This window comes from Cydia pomonella, chromosome 27 (assembly GCF_033807575.1).
Source record: "Cydia pomonella isolate Wapato2018A chromosome 27, ilCydPomo1, whole genome shotgun sequence".
NCBI lineage: Eukaryota > Metazoa > Arthropoda > Insecta > Lepidoptera > Tortricidae > Cydia > Cydia pomonella.
In genome coordinates, this window is record NC_084729.1 from 2,393,975 (window position 1) to 2,418,679 (window position 24,705).

At 39.3% G+C, this 24,705-nt stretch overlaps 3 protein-coding genes across 5 annotated transcripts; 2 read left to right on the forward strand and 1 right to left on the reverse strand.

Annotated features, from left to right (window-relative positions):
• Positions 1–340: 340 nt before the first annotated feature.
• Positions 341–9,391, reverse strand: LOC133532739 (zinc finger protein ZFP2-like). The gene is made up of 9 exons (XM_061871522.1): positions 9,142–9,391; positions 8,747–8,869; positions 7,762–8,247; positions 6,926–7,125; positions 5,682–5,789; positions 4,871–5,077; positions 2,472–2,595; positions 1,596–1,700; positions 341–909 (listed from the first exon to the last, which is right to left on the reverse strand). Exons 1-9 carry the CDS (start codon positions 9,283–9,285, stop codon positions 751–753), a joined length of 1,656 nt encoding a protein of 551 aa, XP_061727506.1. The 5' UTR covers positions 9,286–9,391; the 3' UTR covers positions 341–750.
• A 34-nt stretch (positions 9,392–9,425) lies between these two features.
• LOC133532746 (uncharacterized) lies at positions 9,426–13,576 on the forward strand. Its single transcript, XM_061871535.1, has 4 exons — positions 9,426–9,850; positions 10,201–10,320; positions 10,598–11,353; positions 13,207–13,576. Exons 1-4 carry the CDS (start codon positions 9,722–9,724, stop codon positions 13,387–13,389), a joined length of 1,188 nt encoding a protein of 395 aa, XP_061727519.1. The 5' UTR covers positions 9,426–9,721; the 3' UTR covers positions 13,390–13,576.
• Positions 13,577–13,899: 323 nt separating this feature from the next.
• LOC133532751 (gastrula zinc finger protein XlCGF64.1-like) lies at positions 13,900–24,488 on the forward strand. Of its 3 annotated transcripts, none has more exons than XM_061871541.1 (7): positions 13,900–14,005; positions 14,979–15,086; positions 17,767–17,886; positions 18,277–18,366; positions 22,536–22,647; positions 23,233–23,455; positions 24,306–24,488. In XM_061871541.1, the coding sequence occupies exons 1-7, from the start codon at positions 13,911–13,913 to the stop codon at positions 24,443–24,445; spliced, it is 888 nt and encodes a 295-aa protein (XP_061727525.1). In that variant the 5' UTR covers positions 13,900–13,910; the 3' UTR covers positions 24,446–24,488. The 3 variants fall into 3 exon arrangements, with proteins under 3 accessions (XP_061727525.1, XP_061727526.1, XP_061727527.1); XM_061871542.1 differs by having other exon boundaries at positions 23,233–23,334; XM_061871543.1 differs by lacking the exon at positions 13,900–14,005 and adding an exon at positions 14,235–14,335 and having other exon boundaries at positions 24,306–24,485.
• The last annotated feature ends 217 nt before the right edge of the window (positions 24,489–24,705 follow it).

Sequence of the window (24,705 nt, forward strand, 5' to 3'; positions counted from 1 at the left end):
ACACAATTTGTTCTCGATAGCCTGTCTATTATATCTATGTCCGTGAATAATATTAGCCTAATATATTATTATAATTTATTAATCAGGCAGGCAGTTGAAACAACTGATAGTTGCCTGTATCTGAGTAATCTTCACTTAAAATGTATTCTTTGCGCTGGTTAAGTATTTGTCTAGTCTGTTCTTAAACTGATTGACATTCAGTGCTGAGACCACATCTTCTGCTAGTTTGTTCCACGCTTTGACCACTCTGTTGCTGAGAAAATGTCTGCGGGGGTTGGTTTTGGTTTTGGGGGGGGGGGTAGTTCAGATATTACCTTATATTGGCGGCCTCGCAGACGGGTGAAAATAGTTAGACGGGGGTAGTTCGAGAATTGGGTACCTGGGGGTGTGATTACCAGACGTCAGGAATTTAGGCCGTTTGTCAGGAATGCGGCCGGAATACGAAAATGGCACGAATTGAATAAATCAATAGACTTTTTTATATTGTATTATTTTAATTATGTACATAAATCCAAAACAAAACGTAAACAATGTAAAAAAAATAACAACTTAATCTATAATATCGGTACGGCTAGACCCCCCCCCCCCCGCTAACCGGTCACCATCGCCGATATGAGCGTCAGGAAAAATATTCGCAAACCAGGTATTTTGTCAGGTAATTCAAACCTTGTATCTGTTAACCCTACGTGTGATAGCATATTGCATCAACTAGCAGGCCTCTCTCGGATCCGGGTACCCAGGTGCACGTGGCTACTCGTGCCAGCTAGCTTTACGCTTGCTCTTTAGGTGTATATATTTCACGTGTGACAGCATTGCGTGTTTCTGCGTGAACTTGGCGCCGCAGTACTCGCACGAGAACGGACGCTCGCCGGAGTGGGTACGGATGTGGTTCACTAGCGTCCTGTTTGCCTGTAATTTAAGAACGAAATACGAGTGAAACAAGTAAAACGTAACTTACTACTCTGTTTTTTAGAAGTCGCCTAAAATGCATCTAATGTCGCCCAGTCATTTATAACAAAAACCGGACAAGTACGAGTCGAATTCGCCCGCCGAGGGTTCCGTATTTTTTAGTATTTGTTGTTATAGCGGCAACAGAAATACATCATCTGTGAAAATTTCAACGGTCTATCACGGTTCATGAGATACAGTCTGGTGACAGACAGACAGACGGACGGACAGCGGTCTTAGTAATTCGTCCCGTTTTACCCTTTGGATACGGAACCCTAAAAACGGTTAATCCCTCTAGCGGCCCACCATACAACAAGAATTGATAGTCAAAGCATCAATGGTATATATCGTGTCATACATAACGACGCGTGCCTTGAGTGATAATGTCATGTTATTAAAGGTTAGATTTGACGAATCTGCTCGTCATCGTGGATGACACGAACTATATTCGAATATAGAATGAATTTTATTCGTTTTAATATGAAACGCAACAAAACAAAAGCAACTCTGTTCTATTTCATAATAATTTAAATCTCATTGGAGGTAATTTTTACTAGTATTAGGACAATGGGATCTGTGAGACAATATTTAAATTTAAAACGGATTTAACAATTTATCAGTAATTAAAAAAAATACAAATAGCTCACCGCAAAACCTCGGCCGCATATATTGCACAGTTTGTCTTTGTCTCTCTTCACGCCCTCGTGCTGGAACCGTCTGTGGTCCAGGTACCTTGTCCGGTTCAGGAAATGCTGAAACAATTAAAACACATTAGAAATATAATGTTAACAAATATTAGGTAAGGGAAAAATTTGATCCCAACAAGTTCGTGTTCATTTTTATTGCAAAATGTGGTAAAGCAACAAGTTTGGACTAGAGATGTCACGAATATTTGCATTCGTATATACGAATATTAGCATCATTTTAAACATTCGCGTCAAATGAAGCGAATGTTTTACGAATGCGAATTTGCGCAGGTCGTGTTGTGTCTCGTCGACTCACGTATGTGTAGTTCGCGCAGTGTTCAAGTAATGCATTTTGACCAGTAGACAGCAATTTTCAACACTTTATAACATCACGCTCTAAGGTATGTTTTATGTACTAACAGATTTTTTCTAACTTTTTTTTTTTTTAGTGTTCCTAATGTATAATTTAATTCTAACTAGAAATGATAATAATAACTTCATATTCCCTAACATTCGTATTCGGACATTCGCATCCTGGACATTCGGATTCGCATTCGCGAATGTGAAGAATGCGACGTTCGTGACATCCCTGGTTTGGAGGTATTTGTTTGTTATTGTTTTATCTGACATTGATACGCCGTTACACCATCAGATATATCGGAGCGGTCAAGATGTTTACGAATATCTGAAAAAAGCCTTTATTATCAAGAGGTTAAAGAGCATTATCAGATGTTTTGGTACTTCTTTGTCGCTGTGATATATCTGATGGCGACTATACTGTCAAAAATGCTCAATGAGTGCGCCTGGTACACTAAACGGGTATCCGGGTTCACTCACCCGGTCGCAGTCCTCGCAGTAGTACTTGCTCTGCTTGGCGTGCACGTGTCGGTAGTGATTGTTCATATACGTGCGCCTTGAATACACGTTGTTACACTCAGGACATGGGTATTTTCGCTTGGCCCTGCAATGAAAATGAAAATTAAACTCTGGAATTTAATATAGATGAATCTATGTTAATGATATGGTCATGTATATTAGGTAAGCTACGTAGTGATGGGTAGGACATCAATTTAAAATGAGTTTGTATGAGTACCTCATTCTCTAAAATGAGGTGTTACAATGTCTTACTTCAAATGAGGAGAGGTACTAGCAGTTTTGCAGCATCGACTATTCCATCAACTCCAACGGCAGCAAACCATATTTAATGTAAATACATATTTAGGCATTGCTAAACTTCCTTTTAAATATTTAATTGGAGAGCAATTCTGGAGGTTTAAAACAGAACTTTAACAACAGAAGACATACATTTAAGAATCAAACTAAGGAGTTAAAGTACATACATCCTATTGCAACTTAATTTGATGCTTTTATGAAACTTGTTCTAATTTAGCAGTTTATTATTTTTATTGTTAGATTGTTCAGTATCAATTTTTGCTACTTGATATCATTTTAAGTTTAACATTCATATATTGAAATAAATACTAACCATAAACTACCAAACAAACAATTAACAAACTAAGGAGAACAAATCCAATATTGTTTGTACCATTATTATATAGAAATTACTAACTTACCACCTCATCATTTATCAGTAATAATATCATTGTAATATGATAACAAACGAAAGCCTCAATAAAGTTCGCGCGGTAATGCCACCGGCGTGTAATATACACTTGATTTTTGTATGCAAAAGACACAACGAAAGACCCACAGGTATATTTTATCGCGAAAACAATGTTAATATATTGTTATTTTGGCATAATTATAAGAATGGTCACTGATCACTATTTATAAAACACAACTAAAGATTACGAACAACTTTTTCGAGTTTCTCGTATTATAAATATGTCAAAATCATAAATGATCGAAATAGTTTACGAAGCACGTTAACAAAAAGTATTACAAATTCAAATCGTTAAAATGTACATGTTTATTTCACCTATACAAATTATATTTACTTTTTTTTATTAATAAACTAATGTAAATTATCATATTTTGTGTACGCCACTATATTATATTTCAATAATTTAAATAATATTTTGGTCTCTTAAACGATAACTGTTTTTAAGCAAGCTTCGTAAATGCCCAGTGAGACTTGGTTGGCATTTCAATCGCTTATCAAGTAACCATTTCACTGTCCAGTCTAATTGATTCAGATTATACATGACACCAGCAATATGAGTCTTGAGGTCAGGTTATACTGGTATGCGCGTTAGTACAATAATAGCTAACAAATATGGAGGCCTACCGCGAACCACGAAGTTTTGCTTTGCTGTCGCACTTACGTATGAAATTACAAGTGCGACAGAGAAAAAAAACTTTCTTCGGTAGGTTCTTTGATGACTTAGATTTTTCGCTTTTGACAAGTAACTTAGCAATACTAGGATCAAAATGGCGTAATATGTATGTAAGCTTGCGGACGCTTACGCTTGTTTTCTTTCGTGTTTCATTTTTAACGTATTTTCGATGAGGTGTTATTGAAGCACGGCGCGTGTCTGTCTCACTCCCTCTTTCGGTAAATCCAATTCATTGTTTCATTTCAAGGATTTTTGAGGGGATGTCACAGTGAGGCGAGTGAATGGTATAAACACAACGCATTTCTCGGTGGACCTTTTGTCCTTGCAATAAGGTTTGTAGTTGGGCAGTTGATAGTATGAGCGATGAATACGATGACGTCAATGACTCATTTCTTCATTTGAATGTCGGCGAGCACCGAGCGCCTCGCGACTCTCTTGCGAGTTGTGAGGAACGCGAGTGAGTTTGAAAGGCTGAGTTTTTTTTTAAATTTGAAGTGTTTGAGTGGTAAGAGCTGTGTGTGATGCGCGCGAGTAAATGAGTAAAATTAATTGAGGAGTGATGTATGACATTTATGCGGTGTGAAGTTCTGCGACAATTTAACAAAGTGAGTGGTACAAATGAGGTGCCTCACGAGTGAGTAACTCAACACTAAAGCTACGTAACAGGCACTATTATTTTTGAGGAATTGTAATTATGTAAATCATAAAGATACAATTGGTTGTATGATTTAGCGTCAAGGTCGTAATTTTAAATCATACAGGGACACACTAAAATTGGCCCAGCCAGAGGAAGGCAGTTGTGGTATTGTATGGTAATTACGGGTACACGAAATGTAGTTGTGTATACGTGTTACCTAATATTATCCCTCTCAGTCGCCCATCCCGCTGTCCGTGTACCTAGATAAATATATATAGTATATAAGCGGATACACATGTTACCTAGTGTTATCCCGCTCTGCCGCATGCGCGGCGCTGCTCTGCAAGTGCCGCTTGTACATGCGGTCGCTAGTGAATCTCCTGTCGCACTGCACGCAGTACGAGCTGTCTGAGACGGAAGATGTGTGCTGCGTTTCCACATGGTTTTTGTATGACGTGGAGTTCTTTAGTTTCTTCTTGCAGTACGGGCATTCGTAGCCGAAGTGGTACCTGTAAGTTACATATAAATATGCTGATGTTTCGACGTATGACACATAAAGCCTTCATAGCATCACTCCTAAAATAAAATTGTGTTGTAGAGATACCTTAAAAAAGTCTAGGTTTTACCTGCTCGAGACGTACGTAGAACTGGTAGAAGTATACTGGAACAAATACCTAGGGACTCTGTGTACACTAAAGGAGGCAGTTAGCAACCTGGAGACACTGCTAGGTTTCGTGGAGGAGTTAGGGTGGCTAGAGTATGTCCAACAAAACTAACTAACTAACCTGCTCGAAACTGGGACAAATCCGGGAAAACCCGAACGGATCATCCGTCTCTCTCTAGACACACTACTAGACTAAATGCTTAAATATGTGTCACAGTTGAAGATTGAATACTAGTGCTCTCTTTTGTATTACCTTACTAATTGTACTAGTGCTATACATATTTCATTTTTTTGGCATTACAAAGAAGGTAAGCGATCACGACGTCTCTTTTTATTGGAAAACACTTGAAAAATAAGTCGCAGTCCTTAAGTACATTTGTAAGTTGCCTTGTGAACTATTAAAAAAATATTGTCACAACGCCCACAAAGTTGAATTGATAATCATTTACCTAAGATGTTTCTCAATGATGGCGCGCGACTTGCATCGTTTACCGCAAACATCGCAAACAAACTTCGCGTGTAACTCCTTGTAGTGGTTGTAGAATAACCGCACGTTCCTGAAACAGAACAATAATTATTCTAATTGTACGATTTAGCTCAAGTATTTTTAATGCGCGTTGACTAGAAATATATAAAAATAATAATTCAGCCTATTTACGTCCTACTGCTGGGCACAGGCCTCCTCTCATGCGCGAGAGGGCTTGGGCTGTAGTCCCCACGCTGGCCCTATGCGGGTTGGGGACTTCACATACACCTTTAAATTTCATCGCGGATGTATGAAATACCTAGAAATATGTGAGTGAAAACGTAAAATAAATGTAATGTTATTATAACTCACGCTCGTTTGAATTCCACAATCATTGTCTTAAAATTGGATAGCAAAAGTGAACGAGTCTCATTGTAATTCTTAGGTCAATCGTTAGTTAATTTGTACTAATAAAATGTGTAGATAGCCAAGATCCTTTTTTGGGTCACTGAGAAAGTAAGTCTACCCATACCTCACCTTGGTATTGGTGTAACTTAAAAAATACATGCGCGGGATATCATACTCGTTACTTTGGTAATTATGTTTTTTGTTCGATTTAAATACGATGGTATAATGGTAATACTAATGATAAATGTTTAGTTAGAGACTATTACGCACTCAGTAATCCCTACAAATCGAAAGTAGGTAGTTAACACTCACGTCATTTACAGTTAAAAATAGGTGTACCCGTGTACACCTTGTACACGGCTACTGAAACTTACCTTAAAATATCATTTGAGTTCCAAACCAAACCCTGCATGTCAAAACCAATCATGCTAGCTTGCGGTTATATGGGTTTAAGAATCTTTAGCTTTGACGTTATTTATTCGCCACAGTTGTATTCCTTCTGGTACAGCCTATTTTTTTTTTTGTGAAACTAATCATTTGATTACAATCTCACTTTTTAGACTAATAATAAAATTATTGGTTCACAAATTGTACGTACGTATGGGTTTCCATGACAACACACTAATAATATTAGACTGAGATAAATGGACCAATTTTAGACTAATAATTATAACTTCACGAACTGTCGATTCACATGGGTTTTCATGACAACATACTAATATCGTTCGAGAAATGGGCCTGTCAAGACTTAAGTTAATTGCTCCTCTTTAAGATGGGAGTTCACTCTTTTCTTGAAGGTTTGAAGCAAAGATAACTCACTTGAAACACAGCTCGCAGGCCAAACACTGCACCATGCGGTCATGCTGCTCCAGATGTCGGTCCATGTTGGGCTGCGAGCAGCACTGGAGCCAGCACACCTTGCACTCCCTTTGGTAATAGTGCTTCATCCGGTGCACTTGAAGCTTGTCCTGAGATGGGCAGCGGGTCTGGCATATTTTGCATTGGTATGGTCCAATTGCCTGGAAGAATATTGCACTAATATATAACTAATGTAGGATTAGTCTTGAAATGTGTTTAGCCATTTTTTAAACACCCATACAATGACATGCTCTACGAGCAAATTTTTGACATTGCCAAATCATAATTAATTAAATCAGAAAGAATTGATTGTAATAGCGAGGCAAAGCCTAAGAAAAAACCTTGCCCCTTAGTTTGACATCCAAAACGGAGAGCGCTGTACTGCGCCATACGCTTTGCGGTCAGTGAACTGTCAAACGTCAATTTTTGATAATCAGAGTGACAGCCAAAATGTATGGAGCTGTACAGCGCTATCTTGTTTACCTGCCAATCGAGGCACGAAATTGTCTTGGATTTCACGCATTATACTCAATTAGACGGGTCCACACAGAGCGAGCGAGCATATACGTGCGAGGCAATTTCCTCACGCACAAACCGGCCAGTAGACGTGCCTTGGCCGAGGTGGCGCGCTCGAGCGAGGAACACGCACGCGCCGCCTCGGCCGGGGCACGTCTACACTGGCCGGTTTGTCCGTGAGGAAATTGCCTCGCGCGTATGCTCACTCTGTGTGGACCCGGCTATTAATGTATCTTTGGTTTAATGGAAGTTTTTAAAAGAAGAAAAACCAAACATCTCACCTCATCATGATACTTCTTCTGATGTTTAGCCAACCCATCTTCATCATGCCACGTTACCACACAACTCACACATTTATACTCCTCCTTTAAAAACAAAACATTGCACCTTTCCTCTTCCAAGCCAGTCAAAACTGCACCAAGCTCTATTGGTATCTTCCTGACTAACAACTTTCTATGTTTCCTGAGTTTAGCATTCAAAAATCTATACTTTGCTTTCCTATTCATTATTCTTTTCATGTTAAATTCTTTCCAATCATTTGATGTTACCGGAATGGTTTCCGTAACATCAATATTATCCAATACCATGACATTAGGTTCGTTGGGCTCATGTTCATCTTTAATATTGTCATTGTCAAAGTTATCAAAGTCATTGTAAATGTCAATCTCTTCTTTGATAGCTTTTGTTTCATTCTCTTCATATATTAAACATATCTGGTGGTTGGTGGTGTGAGGGGTAAGATTTGAAAGAGAGTTAGGAATGGGGTCCTGAAATTTGAAACTATTTAATTTAAAAACTAGTTAAGACATTTTTAAATAAGTGTTACATGCATATTATATTAGGCTTAATTGATAGATTTAAAAACTACTAAAGTATTCTTCTGTTGGTTGCTTCTGTCTGTCTTTTCAGAGGCACTGGATGCAGCTTCATGTTAGGGCACCTATCTAGTCTAGAATGTAATTGTAAGTTTATATTGTGAGATTTTGTTGATTTCTCTATTGTTCTGTGTCCTATGTATTTAAATATCATGTTACATAAAAAAATTGTATCTACCTAATTGTACCTATACTAACATATTATGGAACATGGTCTGAAATAAATATTTCAATTTCAAAATGTATAGATGGGACTTGTTGTAACTATTTGTAAACACATTTCTAATTTTATCTATTCAATACAAAAACAAAACATAAAAAACAACTTGAAATTACCATTAATCTAAATACAAAAACATTTGATCTTATATAGACACCTGAACTGCCATACCTGTTTATTAGTGTAATAAAATTGAAGAATCCTTTGGGCTTCTACAACTTTCTGTTTGAACATCTTTATTTTCTTTAGAATTGCTATACATTCCCAGCATAAGAATAGTTCATTTGGAAGCATCTAAAATTGACAAAATTACTGCATAATTTGAAGTTGTGTTCCACTAAATAATAAAAAACGAGGTAAGTTAAATGCGGAGAAGACTATCGATAGAGGGAAGACCGTCCACAAGCTCTTTCGTCCCTTATAACTCTTGCGTTTGAACACATACTTTATTTACAGAAGGTAGGTAGAACAGGAGTGAAGCTCTTCATTCTGATTTTGTTTGAGCGACCAACGTATACAAATACGAGAGCTCTTGCCCTCCATATCCATATTGACGGAACGCTTACCATATTCTGAGTATCCAAGATTTTGCAATAGATATCGACATCGGTCACAGTTGAAAGAACTCTGTCTGAGCTTAAACATGCGTGGCAATAAGATATAGTGCCGTAGTGCGGAAAGAATTCATTTTTTATTCCGATGTTATCCATTTCATTAAATTTAACACTTTTAATTAATAAATAAACAAATATATCTTTTTACCGACAATGACAGTCACTGTGGCAGACAGTGCATGACTGTCAAATTCAGGATGTTTAAGCTATTGTTAAAAACGTGGAAAACGTGGACGACCAAAAAAGTGGACGCTGATTATTGGGTCGCGCATTCACTGGACATGGTTTTGACAGTTAACTTGACAGGACAGCGTTTGCATTCGCCGATGTGATGTGTTATTGTATATATTATTTTGTATAGTATAGGATTGTCGCATTAGTTTTGTGTAAAATTCAAACTTAATTAGCAAAATTTAAGACGAAGGTTAATTTAATGAGGATGCTGGTTTAACCGCCTTGCATTATTTTCCTAAGCCATGCTGCAATGTGATATCGTCTCACATAAATCTTATTGGTAAAGTGGTGACAGAAAATGAACTGTATAAAAACTGAGTCTGACGATTTAATATGCCGCGGCTGCCTCAGCACGGACCGGCGGCTCTCTCCTTTAGCGAACTATGATATGTTTCTTAGTTTATTAGTCGAAAAACAGAGGACAGAGGTAAGATAATTATACAAAGTACGCCCTTGTAAAACCAGTAAAATAATGGCACTGTTTGTATAGACTTGACTTAGAGTTAACTTAAAATGGCTCTCTCTATTGCACTAATATGTAAGAGTGATACAGAGCTTGGCTTGACCCTGGCTTCTACTGTTTTTTTTTCTCCTTAGTGGCTTTTACTCTTCACCAATTTTAGCAAGGTGATTCTGCCAATGTTGAGGTGTAGACTTGACTTGTTAGAAGAGATGGCTTCCACTTGGAAACCAATTGAAACATTTTTGGCCCTTTATTCCTAAGCAGCAAGTCTAGTTATAAGTACTTATAAGTTAAATAGTGTTCTTCTTTTACAGGCATTGAGTAAGCCATACATACTTATCTGTTGGGAGTGTAATGCGACTTTGAGGAGATTTCAGTTGTTCCGAGGCCAGGTGCGGAGGGCACACACAGTTCTTGAAGAATCATTAACACTTGTAAGTTATTATTTAAAACTTGTGAAAAAAAAAACTAAATTTGAATCAATATCTGCTACTGAAATTTGAAAAGTCAGTTTATGTTTAGGGTCAAGGAGGGAACAATGGCTCGGTAGAAAAAAAAGCCAGGTACAGTGGCTCACTCAACCTAATTTCAACATGAGAGAGGCGTTATTTGGGTGACTGAGCCACTGTTCGAGGTGAGCCACTGTTGCCGCCTTGAGCTTGAGTTCTTGGATTAATATATGTTTAATAATTTTTTTTATCTAATTTTCAGCCTATTAAAACCACATTATCCTGTCTCAGCATTAGGATTAAAGATAAGTATGATGCTTGTTTCGAAGACAGCCAACTTCTAGAAGAAAACCCTTATTTTAAAATTCCTTCTCTAGAGTCCATCAAACATGAAATACCGAGAAATGAAACAGAAACAGATAATGATAATATTGAAGTCGCAAAAGCAATTAATGTTCTAGCAACAAATGTTCTTCCTAAAAAAAGAAAAATTAAAAATAAAACTATAGAAAAGAAAAAAAGAAAAGTAAAGTTCGAAGAACCTTTAGTAACCAATTTGAAAGTAGAAAAAAGTAAAAAAAAAAGCAAAAAGAAAGATAAAATTAAACAAGTAGAAATTGAAGTTTGTAATGTCAATGAAAAGCAAGCAGATGACAAAGTAGAAGTTAAAGTGGAAAGAATTAGTGATGTTGAAGAGAATCATTGGATACAAGAAACTTTTAGTGATGATCATGTAACAAATGATAATGATGATTCTGATTATGGCTCTAAAGATGGGAAAGAAAAAAAAGAATACAAGAAGAGGATCTTGACATTCAAGAAAACAATTATTCATTATAGTGAAGATGTTTCAAAGTATTTTACAGAGGTTGAAATGAGCGAAGAAGAAATGAGAAATGTTTTAGAGAAGCAAGTTGAGCTTGTGAACAAGGCAAAACCCTACCGATGTGAATTTTGTGGACTTAGTTTTAAACAGAAAAAGACTTTGAATGGACATGTCACACATAGTCATAGAAAGGTAAATAACTTATATAAGATACAAGCTTGGATGACTTGGACACATTCTACACAAAATGGTAGGAAAATGCCGACGACCTTTGCCTAGCAGTGGGAGCTATAGTAGACTAACAAAAAAAAAGATACAAGCTTTTATTGCTGACTCCTTTTTTTAACAGGCAACTAATACTCATTAAGGTTGCATTGTTTTATAGTTCCTATGGCCATCTCCCGTCTTCAAATCAAATCAGCTCGCTGGTTAATATTGCATTGTCACCCAAGTTACATAAGTGATGTGAAGTTTCAGCTCAATGGAATATTGAGGTGGGTCTAAGTTAACCTTTTTTTTTTTATGGAGGATAGGCAGGCGTTTGACCACGATAACACCTGATGGTAAGTGATGATGCGGGTCTACGGTGGAGCACGCTTACCTATGAGATACTTATTTACTCTAGCCTTGAAGAGATTCAGATTGAACTCATACGGAAACACAGACTCTTGGCAGTTCACATAAGGAATGTTGAAGCGAAACGCTTCGTGCGTATTTGTGGAATACCTACCATGAAGCGATGCCGAAGTGCCGATTGTCTGGTGATTGACCTGCAAGATTTGAAATAACCAAATATATTACAAATACACATTGCAAGTTAAATAAAAGCTTGCAAAAAAATTGCTCATACTACGCGTACTTTTAGGTCTTTTAGTCACCCGCGCGACTTGTTTCGGAGATCCTAACCCTCTTATTTTCAACCTCTAACAGTACATGACATGCTTGAGCTGCTGTTCAGCACTGTTAGTGCTTGATATTGGAGACATACACTCTCCACAAGGAGGTACCAAAATGACTATAAATATAGCTATAAATCAAGTAAGCAATAACTTACTTAACAATGTTGGAGGGTAGAATAAGTTTTCTGCCAACAAACTGCTATGCAGTTTGGCAGATAAGTGATCATAGCCGATGTAATTTCTCTTTTATAAATAAATTAAAAAAAAAAAAAAACTAAAATACGTATAAGTCAATGATATTAAGTCCCGCGACAGTTTCAATAATTCATAATCATTTATTTACTGGTAAAGTGATTTTTAACAAGACGGTAATCTGGAAAGGGACGGTTATTGCCCGACTGGAATAAATATACTGAAATAAATGAAGTAGCCATTATTACTGAGTTAGGTTTATGTACAATTATTATTAACAATTTAAGTAAATTTATGGTTATTACATTATATCACTCAACTCAATTTGCCTCCTGGCAAAGGACTCTTCTAAATCTCTCCAGTGGGTGCTGTCTATAGCCGCTCTTCTGCAAAACTGTTAGGGTTATTTCGTTTTCGTTTTCACACCTGCAGAACTGTGCCTTTCTTTCGGTTATATCCTCTGGGGTAGCAGTTTGTTAATTCTTTGCTCCACTTTCCTTCTTTGGAGCGCATCATATGTCCAGTCCATTTCCATTTTAGTTGGTCTATTCTATGTGAAATATCTGTAAATAGGCGGGTCCACACAGTGCGAGCGTACGCGCGAGGCAATTACCTCGCGCACAAAACGGCCAGTGTAGATAGATGTGCCTTGGCCGAGGCGGCGCCTATTTTGTTTTTATTCCATGTTGGCATGACGCAAGTTTCGCTCTGTGTGCTTCTGTGTGAGCCAATGTCTCGCATCCATGTTAGACATGGAAGAATACAGGTGTCAAATATCTTATGTTTAACCGACATGCTAAAGTCTTTGTTCTTCATTATATACTTTAATAATCAATATTTTTTCCAGCCATTTGCATTTATTTTATCCACCTCCTTGGTCATTTAGTCTTCGAATGAAATAATTTGGCCTAGGTCCGGATTAAAGAGGTCCTACTGTATAACCTAATATTTCAGGCAATGCACAAAGACCAAATTAAAAAGGAACCAGACGAGGTACTCAGTAGTCCCTTCCTCTACCGGTGCTGCTACTGCGACAGGATGCTACGGAAGGAGCACACACAGTCACACCTGCTCGAGTACCACAGACATAAGTACCAGTGTCTGGGCTGCAGCTGGTCGGAGGCTTTCTTTTGGTGAGTTATACCTGATCATAATTATATCCATTTAGATAGTTTCTTCCTCCACCGCTGCTACTGCGACAGGATGCTACGGAAGCAGCACACACAGTCACACCTGCTCGAGTACCACAGACATAAGTACCAGTGTCTGGGCTGCAGCTGGTCGGAGGCTTTCTTTTGGTGAGTTATACCTGATCATAATTATATCCATTTAGATAGTTTCTTCCTCCACCGCTGCTACTGCGACAGGATGCTACGGAAGCAGCACACACAGTCACACCAGCGGCGGTATTATGGTTCCATTTTTATCACTTGTCACTGTGCCCGTCACTTTCGCGCTTACATATTTGTTAGAACGTGACAGGTATGGTGACAAATGATAAAGAGCCGACCATCTTAGCCCTACTGCTCGAGTACCACAGACATAAGTACCAGTGTCTGGGCTGCAGCTGGTCGGAGACTTTCTTTTGGTGAGTTATACCTGATCATAATTATATCCATTTAGATAGTTTCTTCCTCCACCGCTGCTACTACGACAGGATGCTACGGAAGCAGCACACACAGTCACACCTGCTCGAGTACCACAGACATAAGTACCAGTGTCTGGGCTGCAGCTGGTCGGAGGCTTTCTTTTGGTAAGTTATACCTGATCATAATTATATTTATTTGGATCATTTCTTCCTCCACCGCTGCTACTGCGACAGGATGCTACTTAAGGAGCACACACAGTCACACCTGCTCGAGTACCACAGACATAAGTACCAGTGACTGGGCTGCAGCTAGTCGGAGGCTTTCTTTTGGTGAGTTATGCCTGATCATAATTATATTCATTTAGATCATTTCTTCCTCCACCGCTGCTACTGCGACAGGATGCTACGGAAGGAGCTCATACAGTCACACCTGCTCGAGTACCACAGACATAAGTACCAGTGACTGGGCTGCAGCTGGTCGGAGGCTTTCTTTTGGTGAGTTGTACCTGATCATAACCCAACCCCAACCACCACTAACCACTCTAACCGGACTAATGCTAATAAGGCCGAGTTTACCCTCTGGGTCGGAAGGTCAGATGGCAGTGGCTTTCGTAAAAACTACTGCATACGCCAATTCTCGGGATTAGTTGCCAAGCAGACCCCAGGCTCCGTGTCAGTGGCAAAATGCCGAGACGCGAGGAAGACGAGATTGTTTACTTAATATTGATTGTAGTAGTAGTATGCTTGAATATTTCACATCACCGGTCACGGAGAAATGAGAAAACGGCGCTCAGAAGAATGTATGTCGTTTTCACTTAGTTGACTGTGACTGTATTTCATCTGTAAAAAAATCGCATTATGCATAGGAATTTTAATTCTAGAAAATAAATGTTATTAGGTGTCTAGTCGAAATAAATACCTATATTATATAGAAAGAAAACTAGAACATTGTTTTTATTAATTATAAACAAAGTTCATAACTGCAAAATGCTATCCGGTCATATTTTTTTATTTGTACATCGTTCGACATAAAAACCGCAGACGCATGTTTTTTGCAAGTAAGTATAAAATATAACTTTAAACCATGTTTATGGGCTGTCATTGAATATTAGTAGTGTAATAACGAAATATTTTCCAGGAACAAAAAGGATTATTCGTACCACTGGAAGACGGTGCACGCGACGCTCGAGTGCGACATCTGCCGGCGGACCAGGCGCAACACACACGACATGGAGCGACACATGCGGTAGGTATACTTGTGAAAATTTAATAGGTCACACTCAATCAACTCCAGTTATATTTTTTTTTATTAGCCTATATGTGTCCCACTGCTGGGCAAAGGCCTCCTCGCTTTCCAATCCTCCCTGTGCCGAGCAAGATCCCGCCAATCCCGCTGAAACGCATCCAAGTCGTCCCGCCATCTCTTTCTCGGTCTGCCTCTGCCGCGACTACTCTGGGGATGCCAGCTAGTGGCTATTTTGGCTCATCTGTCATCATTCATCCGGCAGACATGTCCAGCCCAGCCCCACTTTAGCCAGGCAGTCTTCACCCTAACATCGACGACACGAGTTTTGGAGCGAAGCTCTGTGTTCCTCACCCTGTCAGATCTACGCATACCCAGGATACTCCGCTCTATTGCCCTTTGGCAAAAAAAAATACTGCAGTTATAATAATGGTGCTCGCGTCGGTGAACTGGTTACGATTCGGGGACCTCTTTGGAGAAACCGAGGGTTTTGTCTGTGCAATTGCGGACGAAGACTGAAGGACGGTACGGTCGACATTTGTCGGGCATGCCGCCGTCCCGGAGAGTCACTCAGGCATATCATTTCCGGTTGTTCTCATCTTGCTAACGGCGAGTACTTGCACAGATATAATCTCGTATCTCAGATATAGTCCAGGATTATTCACCAGCAACTTGCTCTTCTATACGGCCTTCTGGACCGCGAAGTACCGTACTACAAGTTCTCACCTGCACCAGTTCTCGAAAATGGGCGTGCCACGCTCTATAAATTGGGATCGATCTATTTTCACCGACAGGACTATTGTAGCCAATAAGCCTGACATCGTGCTGATAGACCGATCGCAGCGTCGGACCGTGCTCGACGTCACCATCCCCGATGATGAGAATCTCGTGAAAGCCGAGAAGGACAAGTCCAGTAAGTAGACTTGGCTTACGAGATAACCGCCATGTGGGATGTTGATTCGACGATCATTGTTCCGATAGTCGTTTCAGCGAACGGTTTCATAGCGAAGAGTCTCGACCAACACCTTGAGAGACTCTCGCTAGGTGGCTGGATCAAGGGTCACATATTTTAAAAAACCTGACTTAAAAAGGAATAAAGGAAATAAACGTTTTTTTTATTCAGACAACAGCAAGATCAACAAATTTGTTAGTATTATTTAAGCTAAACCCTAAAAACTATGTTAATATTCGTAACTCACGAATGACAACGTATTTTTAATTAAGTGTTGCATTATTGAGCACTAATTCCTTACAGCTAATGTCTTAAGGAGGCTGTTCGGGCTGTTACGTATTCTGTTCAGAAGCGATGCCATCTTTTTACGCAGCACAGCACAGAAACTGTCTACGCAATACTACGCGTGCTTCCGCGAACATGGTGTGGATGCACTGCAGAACCGTGACAGCCCCAGCAGCGCCCTGAAAGATTATTATACTGGACGCGCAGAGAGCTGAGCAACCGTCCGTCGCTGATTCTAAAGTCGCTGGTTCACAATGGTGGAGCTTTGATAGAACTCGATCGGATAGAGCCCCTCGTACTCAATAATAAGCTGGTCAAATTTCTCCTAAAATATTATTTGGGTACGATGACCTCAAAGATTCTCAAGAGATGTTCAAACGCAACAGAAACCGTCTGAAAGGCTATCACTTAAGCTAGAAAGGCGTAGGTCCCACAGTATCCCATATAAACACTTTCTGAGCAACCGAGTAGTGGCTTGGAACAAACTCCCAGAAGACCTAGATTCTTAGAAATGTGGTTCACAGTTTAAAAATTATATAGACAAGCATACATCTAATACTCGTTAAGCGTAGCTGTATTAATGATAACTGCCGGCCTGCTTATTAAATAATATTAAATTTCTCAGGCTTGCCCACTAAGCATGTTTGATCCGCCTCGAGGCGCGTCTGGACCTGCCAAATTTTTATTTATTAAATGACATCTATTTCAATACAAAGGCCTCTTAGCTTACTCCGTAGTGACCCTGCCTACGAAGCGGCGGTCACAAGTTCGAATCCTGGTAAGAGCACTTATTTGTGTGTTTATCACGAATATTTGTTCCCGAGTTATGGATGTTACCTATAAGTATATAGTACCTGGGCGACCGAGCTTTGCTCGGTTATAACTATTTATTGTAATATGGTGGTGTATAGGTGATAATCTTAACCACATTTTTTTACTAAATTAAACTAGTCTAAAACTAAAACAATAAAAATTAAAAAATTATATATAAACTTGAACATATAAAAAAAAACAAATGTTAATCACCGGGCGAGATTCGAACCCGTAACACTCGTTTCTAGCCGTCCGCGTCTTAACCCGCTGGACCAGACGGACAGTGGTCGACAACACGAAATTAGCGACCATATTCTGCGTCGAAAGAAAAACGCATGAAAACTCGAAAACATGCGTTTTCCCAAACATAAGACTAATCTAGATCGATTGTATACCCCCAAAAACCATACCAAATTTCAGCGAAATCGTTAGAGCCGTTCCCGAGATCACAGAAATATATATATATATATATATATATATATACAAGAATTGCTCGTTTAAAGGTATAAGATATAATCTCCTAGTACTCGTATTACAAGCTTTGCCTAGTTTGATGCTAGGTCGATCTGTAAGATTGTGTCAAAACACCTACTTAATTGTTAATTATTTATTAACATTTCCTCCTGTTTCCAGAGCCAGTCACCTGCCAATAAAATGCCCGCAGTGTCCGCGCGTGTACTCCAAGTGGAAGTACTACCGCCAGCACCAGAAGATGGCGCACCCGGTGCTGGCGCTGGAGCCGCCGGAGTCCAGGTATCATATCCTACCGACTGCGCCAATATAGTCTTATGACGACCGGTCTGGCCTAGTGGGTAGTGACCCTGCCTATGAAGTCGATTAGTCCTGGGTTTGAATCCCGGTAGGGGCATTTATTCGTGTGATGAGCACGGATATTTGTTCCTTAGTCATGGGTGTTTTCTATGTATTTAAGTATGTATATATTATATTTATCGTATCCGTATCGTGTATCTACAACAAAAGCTTTCTTGGGCTTCGTCAATGTGTGAAAGAATGACCAATATTTATTTATTATTTATAAATAAATAATATTAAAAATATAAACTAGCGCGTCGTAACCACCTTTTTATTTAGTAAGTAAGAAAGATTCTGGAAAAGACGCGAAACTCACCCCAAACGTTGCAGGTACTGCGTCGAGTGTGACATGCAGTTCCCCTCCATCATGGCCTATAAGATGCACGTCATGAACCAGCACCGCAGCACGCCCAAGAAAAGGTACTTTAAGTATTTATTTTTTACAAAATTATAAAAGTACCTGTTATCCTGTTCATGAAACCTTTTTTTTTTCAAAAAACCGGCCAAGTGCCACTAGGACTGGCGCACGAAGGGTTCCGTGCCCATGATCTATAAAAACGAGCAAAAAACAGGAAGAGAGATCTCTTAATTTAATTTGTGACCTGTAGTCCTGTAGTCGGTTGTTAAAGTCAAAGAAAGTAACAAGATTTTTTTAAACCCTTGTGGTGATTAAAAAATGTATGGAGACCAGTGTGACCAACTTTCTAAAAAAGCGGCCAAGTGCGAGTCGGACTCGCCCATGAAGGGTTCCGTACCATTTATGACGTATTAAAAAAAACTACTTACTAGATCTCGTTCAAACCAATTTTCGGTGGAAGTTTGCATGGTAATGTACATCATATATTTTTTTTAGTTTTATCATTCTCTCAATCATTTTTGAAGATCTATCCATAGATACCCCACAAATACAGGTTTGATGAAAAAAAATTTTTGAGTTTCAGTTCTAAGTATGGGGACCCCCCAAAATGTATTGTTTTTTTTTTCTATTTTTGTGTGAAAATCTTAATGCGGTTCACAGAATACATCTACTTACCAAGTTTCAACAGTGTAGTTCTTATAGTTTCGGAAAAAAGTGGCTGTGACATAAACGGACGGACAGACGGACATGACGAATCCATAAGGATTCCGTTTTTTGCCATTTGGCTACGGAACCCCAAAAATACAAATAAAGATATGGCTTAGACGTTGATTGAAGTTAAGTAAGGTGTTAGCTTTTAAAAAAAGACAGCAAAATTAGATTATCTCGGAAATCACGAAACTTTTACTAGACCTATAAGCGCATTATCTGGACCATCCTAAGGTGCTGTCGGTGGTTAGATCCAATAATTACTGGGCACCCAGTATAAGGCTAACCTACTACAGGTCTTCGCACACTATACCAATTCCACACCAACTCAACTCACTTTTGGTTCACCTTAGTGGACGACGAGTGGACGACGCGTAGACCACCCGACAGTTACCTAAATTTTAAACATTGTACTATAGGACATACAAGATAAGGCTTTAATTTCAATATTTAATTTTGAGTCGAGTGGCTGTTGAGTTGTAACAATGTGCTAAGATCTTACAAATACAGTTCACCTATGACTCGTCGTTATCACTTGTTTCCAACTCCCGCCTGTACCTGGCGACCTTGCCAGGATGCTGGCTTGCGTTTAGTGGCAAATGTGTAAACAGGCCGTAACTTGAAGGCCAGACACTTAAGGGGGTCCATATTGGGTTGCATACAAGTTTGATTCATATCATTGATACGCACAACAACTTGTGTCATAGTCATTATTGCGCATACAAATGAAAAGTCACATTATATCGTGTCATACATTTTTAGCCATAATATTTGATGACATACATAGCAGTTGTCATATATTTTTTGTGCATACCTAACGAGTCTAACCTAAAATTTTATGCGAATTAAATTAATGACTATACAAGTTGTGACATAACTCATTTGTGACGTTATCTATGAAAAGGGACCTTATTGTCGATGGCGCTTCCGCCGTTATTAACGGTGCTCCCAGGGATCGGAACTGGTTTTTTGCAAAAACATCGAAATAACCATATATTTCGGTTTATTTTATACTCTAAATGTAGGACTCAGTTGTGTTTTCAGATAACGACTTCGTATTATTAGATTGCCTAATTAGAAATGAAGTAATTACTTAACAAAGAACGAAAAAATACCGTTTTCGTTCCCATACAAAAAATACCGGTTTCCGATCCCTGGGTGCTCCGATACAAATACAACGCTGCGCGACGCAGTGCGGCGTAAGCGCCATCGACAATAAGGTCCCTTTTCATAGATATAGATAATGCCACATTTATGACAAAAACCTAGTTATGCTCAGGAATAATTCTGACTAAAAAATTTATGACTTACAATTTTATGCATAAAGTGTTATGATAATTAAAAATATGTCAAATGATGCGACCAGTAGGGTCGGCTTTTTATCACTTGTCACCATGCCTGTCACGTTCTAACAAGTATGTAAGTGCGAAAGTGACGCATGGCATGACAGGTGATAAAAATGCGACCATGAAAGGCTAACCTACTCCAAATAAAGACAGTTCACCTATGACTCGTTGTTATCACCCGTCTCCAACTCCCGTCACTACATGGCGTCCTTGCCAGCATGCTTGCTTGCGTTAAGTGGCAAATGCGTAAACAGGCCCTTACTTGAAGGCCAGCCACTTTTAGGTACCAATTACATCCACACTCGCTATCACCCGATGTGTTTTCCGTTTCACCAAATATCAGCACATTGTTAACAATATTTGACATGTAAAAATACTTTGTCTACAATTGCCAAAAATGTTTAATATTTTTGCATATAAACCATTTTTTTACACTTCAAATATTTTTATTTATTTTTATATAATTAATTAAATGTCTACACATAGACCAGTCAGCCACTTTATGGCTTCGGCGCTCAGGGTGATCAGGTCTTCGGGAGGACCGGCGACATAACGCGTTATAGGGCAGTCTTGAATTATGTGCTGGATGGTTTGGGCTTCCGCACCGCAGCTGCAGGCCGGGGAATCCACCCACCCACAGCGGTGTTTGTAGTAGGCGCATCGACCGTGGTATTTCAAATATTTATTTTATTTAAACTTTATTGCACAAAATATGTACAATAATATACAAATGGCGGACTTAATGCCAAATGGCATTCTCTACCAGTCAACCATAGGGCCAAACAGAGACACAATTGGTGCAGAGAGAGAAAAAAAAGTCAATGAATTAAAAAGAAAAGCAAACTAATATACTTCTAAATTACATATATATCATATAAATACAAACATACATACATACTATAAATATAATATTACATACATACATACATATAATCACGCCTATTTCCCGAAGGGGTAGGCAGAGACCACGGATTTCCACTTGCTACGATCCTGACATACCTCTTTCGCTTCCTTCACTTTCATGACATTCCTCATACACGCTCGTCGGTTTAGGGTGCTCTTGACCTGGCCTTTCTTCAGGATTTCCCCGATTTGATCAGAGAAAGTCCGCCGAGGTCTACCCCTTCCAACTCCCTCTTCTACTTCTCCCTTATACACTCTCTTTGTTAACCTTCTTTCACTCATTCTTTCCACGTGTCCAAACAATCTCAACATACCTTTCTCAATTTTTGTCACTACATCTTCGTTCAGTCCACACTTTTCCCTTATCACACTGTTCCTAATTCTATCTTGTAATTTTACACCACACACACTTCTCAACGCTCTCATTTCCACTGCATTCACTTGACTCTGATGTTTCTTCTGCCATACCCAACTTTCGCTACCATACATAAGTGTAGGCACCAACACCCCTCTATGCACAGCCAACCGTGCTTTTTGCGACACCTTCTGGCTGCTCATAAAAGCGTTGAGTGCCCCATTCACACGATTTCCAGCATTCACTCTCCTTTCAATGTCTTCATCATGTTTACCGTCCCTAGTGAACAAGGTTCCCAGATACACAAACTCTTTCACTTGTTCAACTCTTTCTTGACCAATCAAAACTTCACAGTTTGTCATACTTTCTCCCTTTTCAAATACCATTACTTTCGTCTTGCTCACATTTATTTTCATTCCTAATAATATAATATTAATATAATATTGATGAATATTATTTGAACTCTTGTTTTAAATATTGTTAACGATGTACTGGTATTCCGTGAAACGGAATACGATTATCAGGCCCGACATCGGGATTGACCTCGAGCCCGATATCCAGAAGTCTGGATGTAAATATTCAATGTTTGATATTTTTCATATAAACCATTTTTTACATTTCAAATATTGTTAACAATGTACTGAAGGCCCGACATCGGGACTGAATTCGGGCCCGATATCGAGAAGTCTGGATGTAAATGTACAATGTTTGATATTTTTGCACTTAAACCATTTTTTCACATTTCAAATATTGTTAACGATGTAGTGATATTCCGTGAAACGGAATTGTATTAATTCGGGCCCGACATCGAGAAGTCTGAATGTAATTGGCCCTTTACCCGTATTGATCTTACTTACCTAGCAACACTTACCTTACCATCAGTGGACCTTACTTTGCAATAAAGCCTACCTGTGTCTAGATGGCCGTGCCCGGCGTGCAACAAAACATTGAACAACAAGGACACCATGAAGAAACACTACGCCCTGTTCCATAGCGACAAGACCAGCTATCAGTGCCCGCACTGCGGCAAGGTAAGATGAAATACAGGGTGTTTATTTAGTCACCTGCAATAATTTACCAAAGTAACTTTTACTTTGGGACCAACCCCGAAATCAGTAAAAAAAAATGGCTGTCTCATACATTTTGGCAATCTGATCTAGACATTTTCTATGGGAGAGGAAATATTTTCTTCGCGATTTCGGGATTCGTCCCATAGTAAAAGTTGCTCAATATGACCTATATATTCAGTCCGTAAATTATTGCAGGTGACTAAATAAATATGTATATATAAAAAATACGCGTAAGGTACGATACGACCATCAAGAAAAGAGTGTACTCCATCTTAAAGGTCGGCAACGGACTTACAACCTTTTCGGTGTTGCTGGTGTCCATGGGTGGCGGTAATCGCTTACCATCAGGGGATCCGTCTAATCGTTTGCCTCCTATTTCATAGAACAAACATTTAAATTTCAATTAGATCTCTTCTAGAGTCTGACAATAAAGTTAAAAGAGTCGAAATAAAATATTACCTTTTTACACCCAGTGGCCGCCCTCAATTACTGTCTATTATTTTTCGTTTGACTTTAACATCATTATTAATATCTTCTTTCTTCCAGTACCTGTCTTCGAAGTGCTCACTCCAGCACCACCTCAACTCTCACCTCAACATCAAGCTCCCCAAGGACAAGCTGTGCTCCATCTGCGGCCGCGGTTTCTCGGTAACCACATGTTGCCTTTATCATTTACTTCATAAGTTGCCCCCTCAACACACAAGGCGAGCACCTCAATATCAAGCTCCCCAAGGACAAGCTGTGCTGCATCTGCGGCCGTGGTTTCTTGGTAACCACATGTTGCCTTTATCATTTACCTCATAAGTTGCCCCCTCAAAAGACTAGACGAGCACCATAACAACAAATTCTCCAAGGACAAGCTATGCTCCATCTGCGGCCGCGGTTTTTCGGTAACCACATATTGCCTTTATTATTTACTTCATAAGTTGCCCCCTCAACACACTAGACGAGCAACTCAACATACGCGAAGTGTCATACAGATGGCGCCAGCATAGCCTTTACCTGCCAATCCTACGAAAACTATAAATTTTAAGGGTTCCGTACCTAAAGGGTAAAACAGGACCCTATTACTAAGACTCCGCTGTCCATCCGTCTGTTTGTCCGTCTGTTACCAGGCTGTATCTCACCGTGATAGACAGTTGAAATTTTTACAGATGATGTATTTCTGTTGCCGCTATAATAACAAATACCGTATAATGTACGTAGCTGTACAGCGCCATCTCGTTTAACTGACATATTCGAAGAAAGAAATTGTCTTAAGACTCTTCATCATACATAAACATAATCGATTAATAATATCTTTGCCTTTACGATATTCTCTCATTCATAACTAATATAAATAAATAAATATTAATATTATAGGAACATTCTTACACAAATTGAGTAAGTCCCACGGTAAGCCAAGAAGGCTTCTATTGTGGTTACTCAGACAACGATAAAAATAAATATACAAATACTTAAATACATAGAAAACATCCATGACTCAGGAACAAATATCTGTGCCCATCACACAAATAAATGTCCTTACCGGGACCATCAGCTTCATAGGCAGGGTCACTACCCACTAGGTCAGACCGGTGGTCATTCTTGCTAATGATTATCTGGTTGTTTCGTTGCAGACAAAGCGCATGCTCCGGTTCCACACGTACACACACACGGGCGAGCGGCCGTACGCGTGCGCGCACTGCCCCGCCGCCTTCACGCAGCCCAACCCGCTGCGCGTGCACTCGCGGAAACTGCACCCGCATCTGCCGCTTAGCGTGCAGCCGCAGAAAGTTCAGCAATAAATTATTTAAAAAAAAATGTAGTTTTATTTGGTGTTTTACTATTTACGTTTCCAAGTATAGGGGCGTATTGTGAAAGTAAAATTTGTAGTCAACTAAATTGACTGCCATATTTCGACACAGGACTGAAACTCTTTGAATGACATATGGCATATGGTATTGATATATGGGACAAAAACGGGACGGGTAAAAATACGGGACGCATGGTATGGCCACCCTACTTACATATGTATAT